The sequence below is a fragment of the Sceloporus occidentalis genome, unplaced genomic scaffold (assembly GCF_023333645.1).
Source record: "Sceloporus occidentalis isolate IW3139 unplaced genomic scaffold, rSceOcc1.0.p SCAF_1, whole genome shotgun sequence".
NCBI classification, from domain to species: Eukaryota; Metazoa; Chordata; class Lepidosauria; order Squamata; family Phrynosomatidae; genus Sceloporus; species Sceloporus occidentalis.
Window position 1 is genome coordinate 261481237 of NW_028316981.1, and position 19222 is coordinate 261500458.

General features: G+C 37.3%; 1 protein-coding gene across 5 annotated transcripts in view; it reads right to left on the reverse strand.

Moving 5' to 3' along the window:
- Positions 1 to 19222, reverse strand: part of PAM (peptidylglycine alpha-amidating monooxygenase) — a 198667-nt gene that overhangs the window by 43318 nt on the left and 136127 nt on the right. For all 5 annotated transcript variants that reach the window (XM_089492734.1, XM_089492745.1, XM_089492700.1 and 2 more), the window contains exons 12-14: positions 17462 to 17565; positions 6623 to 6810; positions 4994 to 5065 (exon numbers count right to left, since the gene is read on the reverse strand). In XM_089492734.1, coding sequence (XP_089348860.1) covers positions 4994 to 5065; positions 6623 to 6810; positions 17462 to 17565 — 364 coding nt within the window. The remainder of the gene's footprint in view (positions 1 to 4993; positions 5066 to 6622; positions 6811 to 17461; positions 17566 to 19222) is intronic.

Below are 19222 nucleotides of genomic sequence, written 5' to 3' on the forward strand. Positions count from 1 at the left end.
AGTCCAAAACAACTGGTGGATCAAAGGTTGAGAATCTCTGTTTTAAGTCATGGTACCACTTCTCTTCCTTTATCTACATAGCAGGTACCTTCTCTGATGACCTGATGAAACTAAAAATGCTTTCTCCCACTTTAACTTTCCCTTTTATCTTTTAATGGAGTTTGATATATGTTGTTGAAGTAGATTTGCTAACTGCTTTCATCCATAAATTATGTAGATAGACTTCTTTATGTTATTCTTCACTCACTGCCTAAAGAAGTTTTGTGACTGAGTGGTGGTATATCTGCAGCTTTAAATATAAATACTATTACTACTTGAATAAATCAGAGAAACACTCTAATTTTCTTTTACTTATAACCTTCAACACCTTTCCAACATAACTGTTGTATTTTCTCAACTGTATCACTGAGCTTGTCAAAATGTTTCAGTAAAACCATTATTTATTTGTTTTATTTCAACCCAAGAGGCAAATACTTCCTTTTGTTCTGAGATCACACTAGTCTTATACAGACACTTTAAAACTGCCGATTCTGCATTGCTTCAGGCCGTAGTCTCACTGACTCTGCAGCAATTTCACTGAGAACTACATTTACAGGCCCCACTTCTTTCACTGAAAGGACAGAACATAACAGCTTAGCTAGGAATAAGAGTCGTTTTCTGTTTTTCTGATAGAAAAAGTTGCCTTGTGCAATCAAAGTGGGTGATTTTACTTTACTAATGCAAAAATCAAACCATGCCCCCACAATGAAGTGAGTAAAATGTGGTATTTAAACCAGGATTTTCTATATACAAAATAGATATAGGTAACTGGTAAAATTTGTTTCTTTCTTTTTTTTTTTAAGGAATTTCTCTTCAGATATTTTGAGAAAATACTCAATGGAAAAAGCCACAATGATTCTAATATATTTTCTCTGGTTTTGTGGGGAACTTGTCTTTTCACTGCCACTGTGCCCAGTGTGTTTTATCTTCCAGATTCTAAACTCTTTTTTACATTAAGTGCTACTTTATTGATACAATGAAGAACAAATATTAACTTCCACCTAGCATCAAAACACTAAATAATCGAAGACCTACTTTAGCAGTACAAATCAATATCAGTTCGACTCTGCTTTACACAACTTAATGAATAATTAAAATAAAACTGGACAATATATAGGAGATTTTATAAAAAGCTGGAAACTGTGATGATGAATTATAAATATCAAATTCCAAATCAATCCAGTTTGGGAGAAGTGATTTTCATTCTTGCTCTTTCTCTCTTCTTCTTCTTCTAGGTATGGGTAGATGTGAATAATTTTAAAACAGCAACTTAACGATTAACAGATCAAACCTACTTCCAAAATTGGTTTCAATTCTTCCAGCACTTACAATTAAAACTAAATAAAAAGTTGTCAGGGAATAGTGACACAAGAGATAATTTAAATCACCCTGTTAAAAAATTAATTACAGATACTTCCACTTAATTTGAAAGAATTTTGATAAGGCTTATGCTACATCTTCTATACAGTTAGTTTCAAAGGTTCCTTGTACAAGATCCCTTTGTATACAGGTTTAATCTAGTATGGTGGGGAGCACTTTGGAAACCACATCTTTCAATTATTCAGTACCACTATTTAACTTGCAAAGTAGCTGACTTTACGAAGTCAGTAAAACAGAAGGTTTGAGATTAAGGGTTTGGGGTTCTTTATAAAGGCACTCATTATAAGACTTCAAATGGAATTAAAGGACATTTCATGACTCATCTGAAAAGAAAAAAAGTCAGATTAAATGGTTTCAACTTGATAAATTTTTATCTACAAAATAGTTTTTAAATTTAGTGCCATGCATCCTGGGGCAATTTTATTGCATGCAGCTGTGTCAAAAGTACCCATGAGGACAGCTTTAAAATATCCCCACACCTCTAAGACTTATCATCTTCCAAGTATTTTCCTACTATTAATTCCTAATGATATTTGAGAGGGATAATCAGTGGCAGTTTTGTATTGCCAAAACAAGTAAATCCTACTATTCCTGCACAACAGATGACTGCACTATAAATCTAAAGAAAACGGGAAGCAAACACTATAGCAGAATGGAAAACCCACATACAATGGGATGGATTGCCTGAAAAATATACATGAATTGTTCACTTTTATGATAACAGCATGAAATCTGGCACAGAGGTTAAACAGATCTAGACACTGAGGCATCATTCATTTGACTCATGAGACGATGGCAGCCATTTCCCCCCCAAAATGATGGCCATACATTGTAAGAGAAAAAAGGGTGCACCTATTCGTTATATATTATATGCTGATGTCAATTATTCTACTGGGAAATATTATTAAGCACCAACGTTTTATTCAACGATATGTTATCCAGTGAGATGGCCAACAAACCTATGTATTTATATAACTGAAAATTCAGTTCCCTTTATGTCCATTTTAGTTTGGCAGAACCTACATCATAGTACTGTTTTGCATTTGTTTAAATTAACAATGCTACTTATATTTCAAACTAATATTGTTCCTGTAATACATAGTACATTATTTTCTGTAGATCATTTATTGATCCTTTTATAAGCATAAAACTAAAATGAAGCAACAAAGAAGTTTCTTCGTCATCGTCTAGTTTTATTAATATTGGAATCTGTTTTCTTTAAATATTTGTTGATTAAACAAGTTTTAATTAAAACTAGAAACAACAGCAGAGTCCTTGTTCAAGTTTCAGCTGATTATTACAATTTAAAAAAAATCACACTACTGCTGTAATTTTCTCTTTCACATAAACACTTATGTACATGGAAGTTCAGCCTTTTGGCAATTCCATCACTTCTTACAATCCTTTTTCCAACTGCAGAATTGCAACTCTCAGCAGATCTTAGCTGCTTAGGGCAAAGTTGTCCAAAATTACTCATAAATGTCACAGTGTGTTTAGTCCAAACTCATGTAGATAGTGCTGGAAACTCTAGCCTTTTATTATTATCTGTCTTCACACATGAGATGCCTGGCAGATGGCCCTCTTTACATACTTCTCTAAATATACCTTTATACATGTTATAAATAACCCTTCATAGGTGAATTGACTGCCCTTTATTCTGTGCAAACGACTTTTGTTGTTTTTGTTGCTTCATTTGTGTTAGTACTGACATTAGTTGGACCACACAAAAGAATCACAAATCTTTCAGTGCAACAGAAAACATCTCCTGGTATGGTGCTTGGTGCTGAACATATCTTCATGAATGTATCCATCTTTTTCAAAACTTGGCACAGCGTCACACCTTGAAAACATGGAACAAGGGCAGTGCCTGAGCCTTCTCTTGTCCTAGATCAGCTGCCGGTCCATGAGTTGTTAACTACCAAAAGTACCTTTCAAATCCAAATGCTGACTGCTGTCCTTGGTTGAAATCCCTGCGGAAAAGATACAGACAGTAACACAATGTCTGTATCAGTCATCTGAAAGAATATGTTGTGGTGGTCATGCTGCACAGAGTGCAGTGCATGCAGAATCTGCTTTTTCGTAAGTGCATGCACAAGAGATGATAGATTCTCCAGTGTTTGTGAACTCATGCAGGGGAATCTAAAGAGTGCAACAAAGCTCTTAACATTTGGCACCAACTATACAAAAAATGTCCAATGATAATTACAAATACTGCACAAAAATAACATCAAATACATTTTTCTTAAAGGTGAGGTTGCCTTTGGTGGCCATTTTGAAAATTGCTACCTTGGCCATCAGAAAAAAAAAACAAAATAAACAGCTGTCTCTGTGCCAAATTTCATGCATTTATCATAAAGTGCACAACAGCCTAGCTAATCTTCCCCACTGAAAGATTTTCCTTTCTGAGATGACATTTTTAAATATATTCCTCCTTCAGAATTATTCCATAGCACTCTCTGGAACAAAACAAAGCAAAAAAGAAAATACATCAGAATTAGTAATATAAGTGATGCTTCTACTGGTACAGAAGATCTAGGATATCCACCATCTACAATGAGTTACAATTTAAGTATTCCATGTAGCTATTCTACTTTGCCCATACATGAGCAGATTTATATAATCTTACTTTTGATATTCTTTATTAACTTGCTATCTCAATTGTTCTTTTAAAGAGTTTAACAAAGCTTCCTGAACATTTCCAGTTGTCTCCCATCCCTATGCACAAAATGGAGTACATTTGCTTAGTTTTAGTGATAAAACATCGCGTGCTCCATATCCATTGCACCCATGACATTTTATGAATACAGCAATAAATTAAATAATATTCTCTATTTACTGATTCATAGTTATTGCACTAAAAAACCCATCTGAAAAAATGTCAGTTCTAACCAAATTCCAATAAAGCATCAGAGCTACTGAAGTTTTTGCAGGCTTCACATAAGCAAATGCACACATTCAGCATATTTACAGTCTTAAAATGTAACATGAAGTACTGTTATCCACAGTGGTACACCTGACACATTTCTATTCACAGTACCTTAATATTAAATCCTTTTGAAAATGCACCACTTATGAGTGGATCAAATTGAAACCGTCATTATGTTACAAAGCATAAACCCAAAACACTTTAAAAAAATACATCTGAAACTTTTATTATGAATTTGTAATCATGACCAAAAAAGAAAAGACTAAATGATACACTTTCTGTAGACACTGTATGGTACTCTTTTCCCAATTCTATTCTCTGACACTGTACACAAGCAAATAAAATTACAATTGCATTAAGCAAATTAACTTGAGAACAGGAAAATCAAATGAGATTAAATTGTACTAATGAATTTACCTGCAAGGTTAGGGACCGGTAATTGACTATTTCCTCTTGAATCATTTATAATGTAAAGCACAGCAATGCAGAAACAAGGATGACTTTATTTGCTAGTTAGCAGAAAGAAGAAGAAGAGCTTCCACACTACCACAATATATCAAGGCATAATCAGTGCATTACTGATGAAATCAAACATTCATATACTGTGTGTATATATATGCACATTCATGAGAGAAAATTTGTACATACCCTGATCTAAAACCTCCTCATCTTCTCTTTTAGGCTGCTGCATTACTGAACCTGTATCTCCACCTCTGCTCTCTGAAAGAGAAAATGGAGGAAATCAAATGTTCATTCATACACCTGTACACAATGACTAAAATGGTTCACAGTGGATTGAATGCAGATTTATACATGTGCAATGGGCCTGGTGGAAGCAAACTTTCCCTTTCCCTCACTTCCTAATCAACATCTCTCCCCATGCTGCACAGAAAACAATGCTAATGAAAGATGCCTCCCTGCAGCTTTTGGGGATTCCCCCTTCCTCCTCCTTATCATGCACCACACCACAGTTTACTCCATTCCAAAGTCACCTAGCTGCTGTTTATACAATATTTTCAGGTGATTTGTAAGAGCTGCTGTCAGGAAAGGCAGTAAGAAATTCCATTTCCACCAGTCCTATTTCATGTGCCAATGAACTAGTTTAATGTAACAAGCCTTGACAAATATAGTCATCAGCATTACATTAGTAAGGAAGCATTGTTGTTTTCATATGGCAGCCATAGAAAAAGCCTGAAAAGCTTTCCTAACTAATTAGGGTTGACAGGTTGAATATGGAACAGGATTCCTATATCCACTGGTATCACTACGTCTGCTGTCATCCAGTGAGACCTGGTCTCACACACACACATACCGAGCTCCTCCCATACCATACCATACAGAATCCTTAGTAATTTTTTTTTTGTTTTTTTTTTGGTACTAATGTTACTCATACATCATAAATCCTGTACATTACTCAATGTAATGGTAATAGCTGTCACATAAACAACTAGCAAAATTACAATTGTACCTTTGAATTATAATAGCATATTCAAAGCCTATATGTGCTTATATGTACATAGTTTCATGAGTTTAACATGAAAATTTGGTAAGATGTGATGTTTTTAAAGGAAAAAAAAATAAAAAATAAAAAAATGAATTAAATTTTTAAAAGGTTTTAAAAAATTAAATTTTAAATTATTTTTTTTTTTAAATCTGGAGCCTCTTCTTTATCTTCCCAGTGAATCTCACCCCATTCACACCATCTCTTTAGTGTTTTAAAGGGACACAGGCAAACGCCATAGCCTGGTTCTGCCAAGGAGCAGTGGTGTCACCCCCCTTAAGGGGGAGGTCACCTGATGGGCCCCACATCCCCCAATGATGCCCCTGCCTATACCTTTAATGTTAACAGATTCTGGGACAGGAAAATCTATCATAAAATTCCACCAGGCTGAAGTATACAAAATTTCTTCCCTCCCCCAAAATACAGCTTTTAGTTCTGCTTCATATTCAACTTGGCAAGTGTATACCTAACCTGACCCTTTCTTTGGCCTGACTCCCCTACTTCAATCCAAGTTTAGGATTATGTAGCCAAAAGTGGGAGAGCAGAGACCAGCTTTCTGCTACATCTTGAACTACTTGGCACGTTGTGTGAGCCAACTGTAACATGTATGGGGAGATCTTGCAGAACTATACTGAATTCATCTTGTGTACTGATGCTATTTTTCCTGAAAACCAAGAGAACATCATATTTAAAGCAACATCTCTATCTACTTCCTTGCAAATACTTTTTTTTTTTTTTTTTTGGTAAATTATTCTTTTTTTTCTTTTTCTTTTTACCTTCATGATGTCCATGGGCCATCATGGTCATATCAGACTTGACTTGAATTGGAATATTTGCCTCTTCTGGTATACTTCTGAACATCTCTGGATTTATGTTCTGTGTACAGGTCATGTATGAGACTGCATGTTTGGCTTCCATGTAATACATAATGTAGAAATTGCACATTTCATCACTGGCTGTGCCTCTAAAGTGAAATTCAATAAAGTGAGCAGACATATAAACAATTATATTTATCATCAGTTTTAGATATAAATATACTTACAGAGATAGTCATAAAATGAAATGGGGAGATCATAATCCAGTCTCAAATGATGAAAGGTTAGACAGCAATGCTTTTTGAACATACCACATTAAAAATGCATAAGGCCCTTGGAATAAAAAGGCCATTAACTTCAACTGTTTGTATAGCATTTACTTTATGGAACAGCAGTCGCCATGGTTTTCATTAACAATATTAGAAATTCTGCAAAATGCTTCACAATTGAACCTACAATATAACAAGCTACCCCCTTCATTGCAAACTCTCTAATTTACCATCTAATTTTTCATGCATACACAGTGCATCAACTATTTTCGCTATATCGTTTGTTGCCTTTCTGAATTTCAATTTTAAGCGTCTGGAAATATTTAGTTAAAATGAACTAAACCAAGCTGGAATTTTTTTTAATGAAAGGGAACAATTTAATTCCATTTATTTTTAAAACTTAATTAATAGACTTACATTGAAATTTCAGCATTAACTTAATTCCATAAGTATTAATGTTAAAAGAGACACAAACTTTACACTTCCTAGCCGATTCTTTGCTGAAAACCTAGTTCCTTTGAGTAGTAACTAGTACCACTCAACAAGTGCTTACTTTTTAAAACCCCTTATATAGGGGGAAATACAATGTGTAGGTCTCTAGATCCAAGTAGTTAAGGCAACTTGGAATGTCATGGTCTCCCCTGCTTCTTGATAATCCTCTTGTGTTCTATACTAGACAGCACAAAAGAAGGCTCCCCTTCTATCCTAGAAAACTGATTTCTGAAGCTCTTAATCCTAGGAGTTTTGGTAGGATCCACAAAGATATCTAAAGCTAAAAAGAGTGGAGCTAAACAGTGATCTAAAGAAAGAGAAATTAGTTTATAAAGGAGGGGGAAAAGAAAGCTTTTGATGGATTGGGTAAGAAACTGAATTTTCAGAAAGTTCACATAGCTGTTTCCTTCTCTCCCAAGTTCAAGAAATGGACAAACTGAGAGCAGTAAAGTAATGGATGGTATTTTTCAGTTTCCTTCTGTGATAAGGCTTTTAATGCAGGGGCTTAAATGAAAACAGCAATTTAACACAAATTTAACAATTGGCCCTCCCATTTCTAACATAAATGCAAGTGAATTATATGTTTAGCTACTTGGCAATTTACTAAATGCATTATCCCTTTTCTTCTAACTTTCATAATTGTTTTTTTTCTGCTGAAAGCACTTTGCCAACTTCCAGTGATACAACTGGAAATAGCAAATCAGCAGTGCTTAGTGACTGTGCGCAAAATCACTACAGGGACACACAGCACTATAAACTATTCATTCCTTCCTGAAGATTCTTCCCCCAGCCCAAATGATGTATTCCATTTACAAGTCATTAATAATTTACAATTTTAATTTAGGACTCTATTTAATGCTTGCTAGATTGTTCATACTCTTTGCCCTCCTCGCCACCACAAGGCCACAGATTATAGATCTGAGGGTTGTTATTTTTTTTAAAAAAAGTTTTATTATGTCATAGAACACTCAGATAGCACCATCCTTTTAGATTAAGTGATGCTGTAGCCCCACAGTACAGAAACTCCACACACAAACTGCATCACAAGCTTATTTCCATTTTAAAAAATATAGAAAAAGTAATAAAAGACAAAAACGAAGTAACTTTTGTTCACAGACTTGAAGCAGCCATACCTATTTTAAAATACACTGAACAATTAAACATGAAAATGTGATTTATTTTCAGGGGGAAAAGATGTATTGCTGCTCCAATGAGTGACTTATAATGTTGTAGATACATAACATTTCGTTCAAAAAGCTGGCATTGATAAAAGTTTTAATTTTAGATATTTCTGGAGAGCAGGTCCAGACTGCAGTCTATGAAAGCTTATCCTAAGTGAAACCTGTTCCTCTTTAAGTTGTGAGAAGTCTCTTTCATGATTTTTAGTTATAGAATGCAATATTTTTCTGGATAATCTGTTTTGTAGGTAAAGCCAGACTTCTAACAGACAGAGGTTAAAAAACAGTGACCTGAAACAGTCTCTTTCTTTCTTTCTAATTAGTTTTCACAATCAAGTCATTCAGCCTACACTAATACAAAGGTGTGGGGGTGGACTATTTGCAGCTTCCACAGACGTCAATGCTGACTTTTTCCCTGTGGCATCATGCAGCATTCATTTTTTCACCATAGCAACAATAACGACACCAGACAGGAAAGAAAAGACCTTCCAGAAAGAGAATTGATATTTCAGCCTTTTGATAATATGGAATATCTTGACCACCATAGAAAGCTGCCAGGCCTCAATACACTCTGTTTCAGTTTTCTCTTCTGTTTAATTTATTCTCTTTTCCCATCATCTGATTTAGACAGTCGGCAGAGAACATTCACCCCTCTAAAATATAAAGGCAAAGCATTGATGTAAGCTAACCCATCTACATATGTCTGCAGGATCAAAACATTGCCAATGTTTCAAACATGGCAGACTGGGTAGTTATGGCAGATAAAAGACTGTCATTGGCGGGATTACAGACCGCCCAAAAAGGGCAGTCTCCCGCCGCCCTGGTTTGCTCAGTGGGGAAGCTGCAGCCTCCAAACCACAGAGCTTCCCTGCGGAGCAAAAAGAACCCTTAAAAAGCGGGTTCTTGTTATGGCGCGCTTGTGACGCCGCAATGCACCAATGGCACACTTGCGGTGCCACAAACGCACCGAGATGTGCGGACACTAAGAGTCTGTCACGTCAAAATGGCAGCCCCCCTGTGTACAGGGCACTACCATTTTGACGCCCCCGTCACATGCTGGGGTGAGGCCAATATGGGTGGTGCGCTCTCGGCCAACCCCTAGCACGTGACGGGGGTGCCCTATCTGCTGGTATGCATAGTGCCTTATATTTAACAACAATTTCTTTGTTAATAAAGTGCCAGGTAACACTGGAAATAAATCTTTTCTTATGCTGTGTGGATAGAGAAAAGAAATAGGTGATGAGGAAGTTTACTGTATATACTCATGTATACATCTTGAATTTTAAGTAAAAAACTGACCACAAAAAACTGGGTCAACTTATCCATGGGTACCTTCTGACCTTTTTGAATGCCTGGATTGGAAAAACACAAACAGTTACGCCTGCCAGAATTGTGTAAGTTCTTTGGCATTGTTTGCCTTAGCTTTGTCCTTTATATCCTTTGTTATGTGCCTCTAAGTTTTACCCTCAACTTATCCATGGGTCAGATCAAAATCCTTAATTTTGGCCTCAAAGCCTGTACTCAACTTATACATGAGGTTGACTTATAGTTGAGTATATACAGTAGTTACCTCAGTAATGGGCAACATTTTCCAGCCTAAGGGCTTCATTCTCTTGTGGAATCTGATTCAACCAAGTAGGCAAATATCCACAAAAATGAATATAACAACACTCTTTGTTATATACCCCCATGGTTAACCTTCCGGAAGAGGTGTCTTAAGCCAACCACTGTCCTGTGTGATTCCAGACCCTATATTTATAACTTTCTCCTTTGAGCAAGTTATATACTGTATGAGACTTCATTCTTTGGGTTTCTGTTTCACAACCTAGTTGTCTCTATCCTCTCCAAGGAGGGTACACATAGGATCATAGAATCTTAGAGTTGGAAGAGACCTCAAAGGTCATCCAATCCAACTTCCTCCCATGAAGGAATACACAGTTACTGTCAGATGGCCATCCAGCCTCTATTTAAAAACCTCCAAAGGAGACCCTACCACACTTCAATGGAGCATGTTCCACTGTCAAACACCTCTTACTGTCAGGAAGTTCTTCCTAATGTTGAGATGGAATCTCTTTTCATGTAGTTTGCTCTCTTCCCACAGTTTTTCTTCCAGCATCTGCCTGTCCACTCTTTTGGATCAGTTTTTTCCTACCACCACTAGAGTTTTCTCCTACTATCCCTCCCCTGCTCAGTCAAATGCAAAGCTCTCTCATACATTAACACAAAGCACATTTCAAATATGGAAAGTCTCTGAGAGGCTGAGGAGATGTGGAACATTTGAAAAAATGTTTTTAAAAAATCCCTCAACAACCCTCAAATGCTAGAACCATGCTTCAGTGATATGGGGTTTTCTGGAGAAAAATATGATATTTTTTCCAGAACATTTCCCCAATACTCTAAATAATGACATCTCATTTAGCACTTTGGGTTTCTTATATTCAAACAAACTCCAAACTTTATGTGTCTTATTTTACTGGCTTATTTGTAATAATGTAAAGATAATACTACATCCTTTCTTATGTTTAACAAAAACAACTATACCCAAAAGAACAATATTTTTAGGACACATACCTAAAGAGAGCTGTGCTTGATATATCATCAGTTTAACATCTTTTGCTGAAGTATAACTATAGTATCTTCAGCTTCATTCCTTCCCCCTCTACACTAATTATCACTTATATTTCAGGTTGGGAAGAAGCTAATGCAATACAACTAGTTGCATGTTGTAAAGGTATATGTCAGTTAATAAACCAGATAGGTTCATGGGCATTACCTCTCAAACAGAAAATTTGGTACCAAAGACAAAAATAACAGGGAAAGAACAGGGACAGGTACCTGTACCTGTACCACAGAAAGGAAGAACACCTCAACACCAGACTTTTTCATCAGACTTTTTATGTAAAACTAGCATAGCAATAGCAATAGGATCTACATTTCGTTAGCGCTTAATAGTGAACTCAACACTCTCTAAGGCTTAGAGAGTCTAAGTGGTTTACAGTTTGCCCAAATTAAGCTGGATACTCATTTTATTGACCTATGAAAGGACGGAAGGCTGAGTGAACCTGGAGCCCTCTGGGATTGAATTTGGCTGTAGTACTGGCATTTAACTGTTGAGCTACCAAGATTTCACCGCTAACTAATAATATACATATGCTAAGTAAAACAACGAGGTAAGGCAACCTTGAAAAGGGAAACACCTTTTAGATATCATTTAAAGAATTTTTTTCAAAATGTACCCAAAGATAATTACTTTTCCTTTCACCCCACTCAACCTCTGTTATGATCTCCATTTTGAACACAAAATGTATTCACCTATGGGATGAGGCAGATATATCTGTTTTTCCCCCTCACCCACTTTTTTGATGCTCACAGAATCATAGGCGGGTTATAGACCGCCGCTTTGAGGTGGTCTGCCGCTGCCGCTGTTTGCTCTGTAAGGGAGCCGTCGCAGCCACACCGCGTGGCTCCCTTATGGAGCAAAAAAGAAGCTCCAAAATGGAGCTTCTTTCTGCGGCGCCTCTGTGACGTCGCGAGGTGCCAGGGGTGCATTCGCGACGTCACAGGCGCCGCGACATGTTCGGACGCACAGCGTCCGATACGTAAAGATGGCGCCGGCCGTGTGGAACAGCCGGCGCCATATTGTATGGACAGAGTCCGTATTAGACCCAGGGGCATCTAGAAGAGACGCCCCTTTTTTAAAATGGGATGTCCTGTGGACGTCCCAAGTGCCAGTTTGTAACCGGCCATAGAATTGGAAGAGACCACAAGGGCCATCAAGTCCATCCCCTGCCATGCAGGAATACACAATCAAAGCATCCCCAACAGATGGCCATCAAGTCAAACATCCAAAGAAGACGACTCCACCACTCTCTGAGGGAGTGTGTTCCATTGTCAAACAGCTTGTACTGTCAGTAATTTCCTCCTAATGTTGAGATGGAATCTCTTTTCTTGTAGCTTGCATCTATTACTCCAGGTCCTATTCTCTGGAGCAGCAGAAAACAAGCTTGCTCCATCCTCAATATGACATCCCTTCAAATATTGAAACAGGGCCATCATATATCACCTCTTAACTCTCTTTTCCAGGCTAGACATGTCAGGGATGATGGGAGTTGTAGCTCTTCACCTCTGGCTCGAACTCACCACCTTGTTGCGCACCGACGCTGACCAGTTTTGGCCAGTGGATAAAGCTTTGCTCTAAAGCAGCAGAGTTACAGAGAATAGGCTGAAGACCCTGACAAACTCTCCAAGCCTTCTCACTCTTGCTTCCACAGAAGTCTTCTCACTTCTTCAGGATTCAGCTGGCTCTTGTATCTTCAGTCAAGACACCAGACAACTCAGTAGTCTTATATAAAAGATCTACTTTATTCTACTATATACAGCTCCAAACTATCCAACACAACTCCTCACTACTATCCACTACTACCCAACTACTACCCACAAAACACACTGGGATTCATAGTCATTATTATAGTCCTTGGACCATACCACCCACTCTTGTCAGTTTCCACCCAGTGGGCGTGTACAACCATTCTCATTGGTTCTCTTGTTTCTACCCAGAATTGATGATTTCATCATCTCAGCCTTGACCACTTAACAATTCTCAGGTGTGTTCAATTATCCACTTTACATTTCTTGTCTTTGGCATACAGGACTTGTTAATTCCATTACCTTTTACACCTGTGTGGTTGCTACTTGCTTCTGCTGAGTCACCCTGACTCTCACATACATGTTTTATTTCAATCACTGTATGTCCCATGTTGCTTTTTCCTTAACAAGACATACCCAGCTCCCTAAGTCTCTCCTCACAGGGCATGGTTTCCAGACCTTTCACCATTTGGCCACCCTCCTCTGGACACGCTCCAGCTTGTCAACACCCTTTTTGTATTGTGGTGTCCTGAACTGGATGCAGTATTCCAGTTGAGGCCTGACCAAAGCAGAATAAAGTAATACTATTACTTCCCTTGATTTAGACACTATATTTTATTGATGAAGCCTAGAATTGTATTGGCCTTTTTAGCTGCTGCATCACACTGTTGATTCAGGTTCAACTTGTGATCTGCTAAGACTCCTAGATCCCTTTCCCATGTACTATTGTCAAGCCAGGTGTTCCCCATCCTATGCATTGCATTTTTCCCCTACCTAAATGTATTACACTACCATATATTTCTTCCTGTTGAAATTCATTTTGTTAGTTTTGGCCCAGCTTTCTAACCTATTAGGGTCATTTTCAATTTTGATTCCATTCTCTGCGGTATTAGCTACTCCTCCTAATATGGTGTCATCTGTACATTTAATAAGCATGCTTGTTTATTACATTATCAAAGCCATTGATAAAGATGTTGAATACAACTGGACCTGAGACATAACCCTGTGGCACCTCACTGGTCACTTCTCTCCAGGATGAAAAGGAGCCATTGCTGAGCACCCTTTGGATGCAACCAATTACAAATTCACCTAACAGTAGCATTATCTAGCCCACATTTTACTAGCTTATTTGCCAGAATACCCCATCACCTTGTTGAAGGCCTTACCGAAATCAAGATAGGCTACATCCACAGTATTCCCTTCACCTACCAAGCTGGTAATTTTATCAAAAAATGAGAGCTAAATTTAGTCTGGCATGACTTGTTTTTGAAAAAGACAATGTTGACCTTTTGTGATTATAGCATTCCCTTCTAAAGGTTCACAGACTCTCTGTTTAATGATCTGCTCTAGAATCTTTCTTGGTATTGATATCAGACTAAATGGGCAGTAATTGTTGGGTCCTCTATTTCTACCTTTTTGAAGATGGGGGCAACATTTGCCATTCTCCAGTCTGCTGCGACTTCTCCTTTTCTCCAGGAATTCTCAAAGATTATTAACAATGCCTCTGAGATTATTTGTTGGCTGTAGTTCATCTGGCCCTGGAGACTCACTTAATATTAGTCTCAAAATATGGTTCTTCCACCATGCTTTCTGCCTCATCTAGAAGAACAATGTATGGCATATCCATGGTAGATTACAAATTCCTCCTATAATCCTGACAAAAGCTGATATTAAAAAAAAAATAGCCATTTCATTGGCCTTAATCTATACACATAACAGTATAGTAATTAATCTCTCTATACACTAATACATTTTAAATAATCTTGTTAAAACAGATCAGTACACTTGAAAGATAAAATGAAGACTAGATATAGTTATAAAAAAAGAGCAGCTATATTTTGTTTTTTAAAATGTTCAAAAGATTGACTATGCAGCTGAATAAGCTGAAGACTATGAACTCAATGGAACAATTATTCTACATGATGAATAGGAAAGAAAAGTTTCAACATTTCAGAAAAATCATTATAACCACCAGGCCATTTCACAGAGCCAGTTAAAATAATAATGGAAGAATCTGGGAGGCAGTAGTACTAGGAGTGAATATTGACTAGTTCTCACACCAAGTAGATATTGTAAAACATTCCCTGGATCAGAAGTGCTAATACATATCAATGATGATATAAGATTTTAACATACCTGGGACATGTTCACTCAAACTCCAAAGAGGAGGGAATAACCGGGGGGGGGGGGGAGGGAGGTATAAAAATGAGCAAATGGCACTTTGTATAGAAATATAGTGAAATATTTTGTTGCAGGACCTCACTTGCCTTTTTTGTTTTTATCTGCAAAATACAAGTGTTTGGGGAAGGCGCTGTTATGTGACTTGTATGAAAAAGCTCTTATATAATTTTTAAAAATGATCATTTAAGCAAGAGCTTATGCCCAGTAACAGCCACACTGATGCTGGGAGTAGGAAACATGGAGACACATTATTCTCATCCATATGAAGAGAGGTGGAGTAGTATATAAAAATGATGATTCTATTAAGTTGCAGAATAGACATCACTGCAAGGGGTTCACACATGCATTGCTACATACTGCATCCTTCCAGAACTTGGTGTCCACTTAGTGTTTCAGATTACAACTCCCAGCAACTCCAGAAAGCATGGACAATAGTCAAGGATGATGGGAAATATAGTCTAAAAGATCAGAACATCAGGTTGGAGAAAGCTTCTATTCTACATCACTGTAGATTTAGATTTTTTTAGATTTAGAATTTTTAAAAACGAGGAAAACCTTGTCCCATACTAGACAATTCTACTGCTCAGCAATCAATATGCATTTAACTATTTGTACTCTGATACCTTCTTTTCAATCTATAGATTTTCATAGCAGCTCATAAGAGAAATTATAAAAAATAAGTAAAATTAAGCTAACAAGGAATTGCTAAAAGTGTTAGCAAAACTGCTGTTTATCCCTTAAAAAGTTCTACTTGGCTTAGATCCATGCTTTCTAATAAACCTTATTTCTTTGTAAAAGCCTGCCTGGACTCTGAGAGCCTCAGGAAGGCTCCTCCCTCATTCCCACCATCTTCACAGGCATGGTTGGTGGAGACACCAGATAGGGACTTCTCACTGACTCCCGCTATGTTCTTGAACTCCTTCCCCAAAGTGACCAGATTGTCCCCCTCCTTGCTGTTCTTCCATCTGCTGACAAATACCTTTTTATCTCTACAGATTTTTAGAAGAGAAAGTTTTAAAAGAACAGGGTCTCAAGACAGTGCTATGTTGCTTTAAATTGACTTATTTTAAAAGCCTTTTATCTTTCTAAGGGGCAAAACAAAGTGCCCTGAAGAGGTGGCTTGAAGCCACCCCGAGAGAGTTAGGTTGGGGTTGCGGCAACTGCACACTGTAGCCCCAATCTGGCTTTTTGCCGGCCAAAAAAGAAGCAGCAAAATGCTGCTCCCTTTTGAGCTGGCAAAAAGTCGGCTTTTCCCTCCCTGTTGTGGCTTTATGGCACTTCTATGGTGTGCAGTGTGTAAACACTGTGCCACTGTGAAGCCAGCCCACATGTGGCCAGCCCAGCAGCTTCCGGGAGGCATCGAGGCAATGCCACACCCCCCAAGCTGCTGGGAAGCTGGCATTTTGAGATAGTCTGTTTTGGCTCTAAGTCTCTGTTTCTAATTGTTTTAAATCATTGATTTAATTCTATTTTAATGCTCACTTTTCATTTGTTTTTGGCTAACAAACAAACAAGCTTCATTTATATACTGCTTCATACTGCCTAAGCAGTGTCTAAGCGGTTTACAACTGTAAGCTAATTTGCCCCGAACAATCTGGATACTCATTTTAGTGACCTTGGAAGGATGCAAGCCTGAGTCAATCTTGAGCCCTTTTGCTGGTCTTGAACTCGCAACCTTGTGGTTTTGAGTGAGTGGCTGCAGTACAGGCATTTAACCACTGCGCCACCAGGGCTCCTATTATACTGGTTTGAAATTGTAAGCTGCCTTGAGTATCCTTTTTGTAAAAAGTTAAGAAATAAATATGATAGTGATGATGATAATAATAATAATCACAAACAGGATAACCAACATAAATAGTAAAAATAAAATAAGATGACTTTGTGTCAAAAAGTTCAGCACCAAATGGTGCTGAAGAGAGAATTCCAAAGCAAGGAAGACAACATATGGAGATTTGTTATCCACTCAGTTTTGACTCTGACAGGACACAAAATGTCAGTGAGGCAGATATTAAGGAGCATGTCAGCTCAATATAGAAAAAGGTGGTGTTTGAGATATTGTGATTTTAAGTAAATGAATAATAATTGAATAGTAATTGAAGTAAGTATATTGAAGTGAATTGTCATCAGGCAACATGTCATATTCACAACAACAGCAAGAGAGAGCAAATATTTCTCTAGTCAGCTAATTTAAATTCATGAGAACACATAGCAACATGTCCTCAGTTCACTGTTTGGTATGCAGCTAAGCATGAATTTGACTCTTAACAACACACTGGACACAGCTATTAAGAAAATTAAAACAGTGACACACATACCCAATATAGGTTTCTGAAGATCTCCCTTCACCAGTGAAAACACATCTTGCTGCCAGAGTATCTCCATACTTGATTTCTACAGGATTATCTACAGGGTAAAATGCCTGGGAAGGAAAATAGAAAAGGACAAGCACTTCAGACTAGCACAATACAAGTTTCCCTCCAAACATCTGATCAGAAACTGTGGATTTATCAATATATTCCAAGGGCACAGTTTATTTCTTATTAGAATTTCCTTTTGTCAGAACACACCCTCACAGAATTACCTAAGAACTTCCTCAAATAAAGAGAAATCAGAGGCTTGAGCTCAAGAGATTTTTGAAGAGCACATGCATAATTTTAATCAATGGCCCCTTGAAAAAAGTATCATCGCATGAAAATACTTTTTTTTAATTTGGAGAAGTTTCAGGGTTCTCAGGAGAACAAATTTTATTTAAAAATAATAAGTTGCACATTGCTAAAGTTTATGAACACTCTGTTCTCAACTGCAGCCATGGAATTAAGTTGGATATATTATATAATCACAAAGAATTATCTTGTCTGCACCAAAAATTGTATTATCAATGACTTGCACATATTATTCTTTTGATATAGTCTCACAGAAATGAACCATGTTGGTCATCTTTGCTGCTACAGAATTTGCTGAACTTACTTCTTAAGCCTGGATTACTGGCAAAATACATAGCCACTGGTTATGTTCTGTTTTACGATGCAGGGGATTCTAGAATCCTTAACATGAAAACACACTAAATGCACAAATCTTCTCTGTGAGGCACAAGGTAGCTCAGAGGGGGAAATGCTCTTCCTTCAAAAAGTGGTGCAGAGGAACAGTCATAAAAGACCCCAGCCATCATGTAATGTTAAAACAAGAGTGAGAATATATCTTCTCCATCCATGTTTAATAACAACCCCACAGTATATACTACTAATATACTACACAGTAATATCGGCAATGTCATTTTATGGGGTTCTATAAAGATTATTGAAATTTCTCTTTACTCTTTCATGGTTTCAGGAGTAATTGAGGTTTGCATTATATTCTTTTTTATTTGCAAAACTGAAAAACAAAAAACAAATACCAAGCAGTAAAAGAGATACTATCTTTGATAGCTGACACTGACATGGGTTGTATCTCTAATTTGTTCCAAAATGATGCAAAAAGTACAATTTCTTTCAGTAATATGCATCAGAGCACTTCACAATATTTTACATACACTGTCCACTTGGCAGTAAATATGCAAATTATGACATAAACCATAAAGTTGCAAACAGAAAAAAGAATGTAGAGGGAAAGAAAAATGGAGGAGTAAAACAATCGCTAGGATCCATTTTCTGTAACAGTACCCCCCAACATGTGGAAACCCTTGAAAGGAAAGGAAGTTTCAAAATCAGTGTGTGAAATGGTATGATAGTTTGCTATTCACACAGGACAGCTGCCAGTAGCTGCCATAAGCTACCCCAAGTAACCTTCCTTCTACCACTCTATGTAATCTTTTATTTACTCCATGCTCTCTGACACATGAACTGCTACATTACACAATGAAGCTAAGTTGCTTTCTTCCAATCCTGTTACTTTTTGCTTCTCCTTTATCTTGGAGACTCCCCCAACTCAAATTTATAGATGGGCTGTTGTTCATGGCTTGACCCTGATAACCACTGTAAGTGTCCATATTTACTAAAGCTGCATGAAATCTGAACAGTTCGTTAAAGTTAATTTTAATACGGTTGGCCTGAAATTGCACAACTGTCCACTTAATTCCA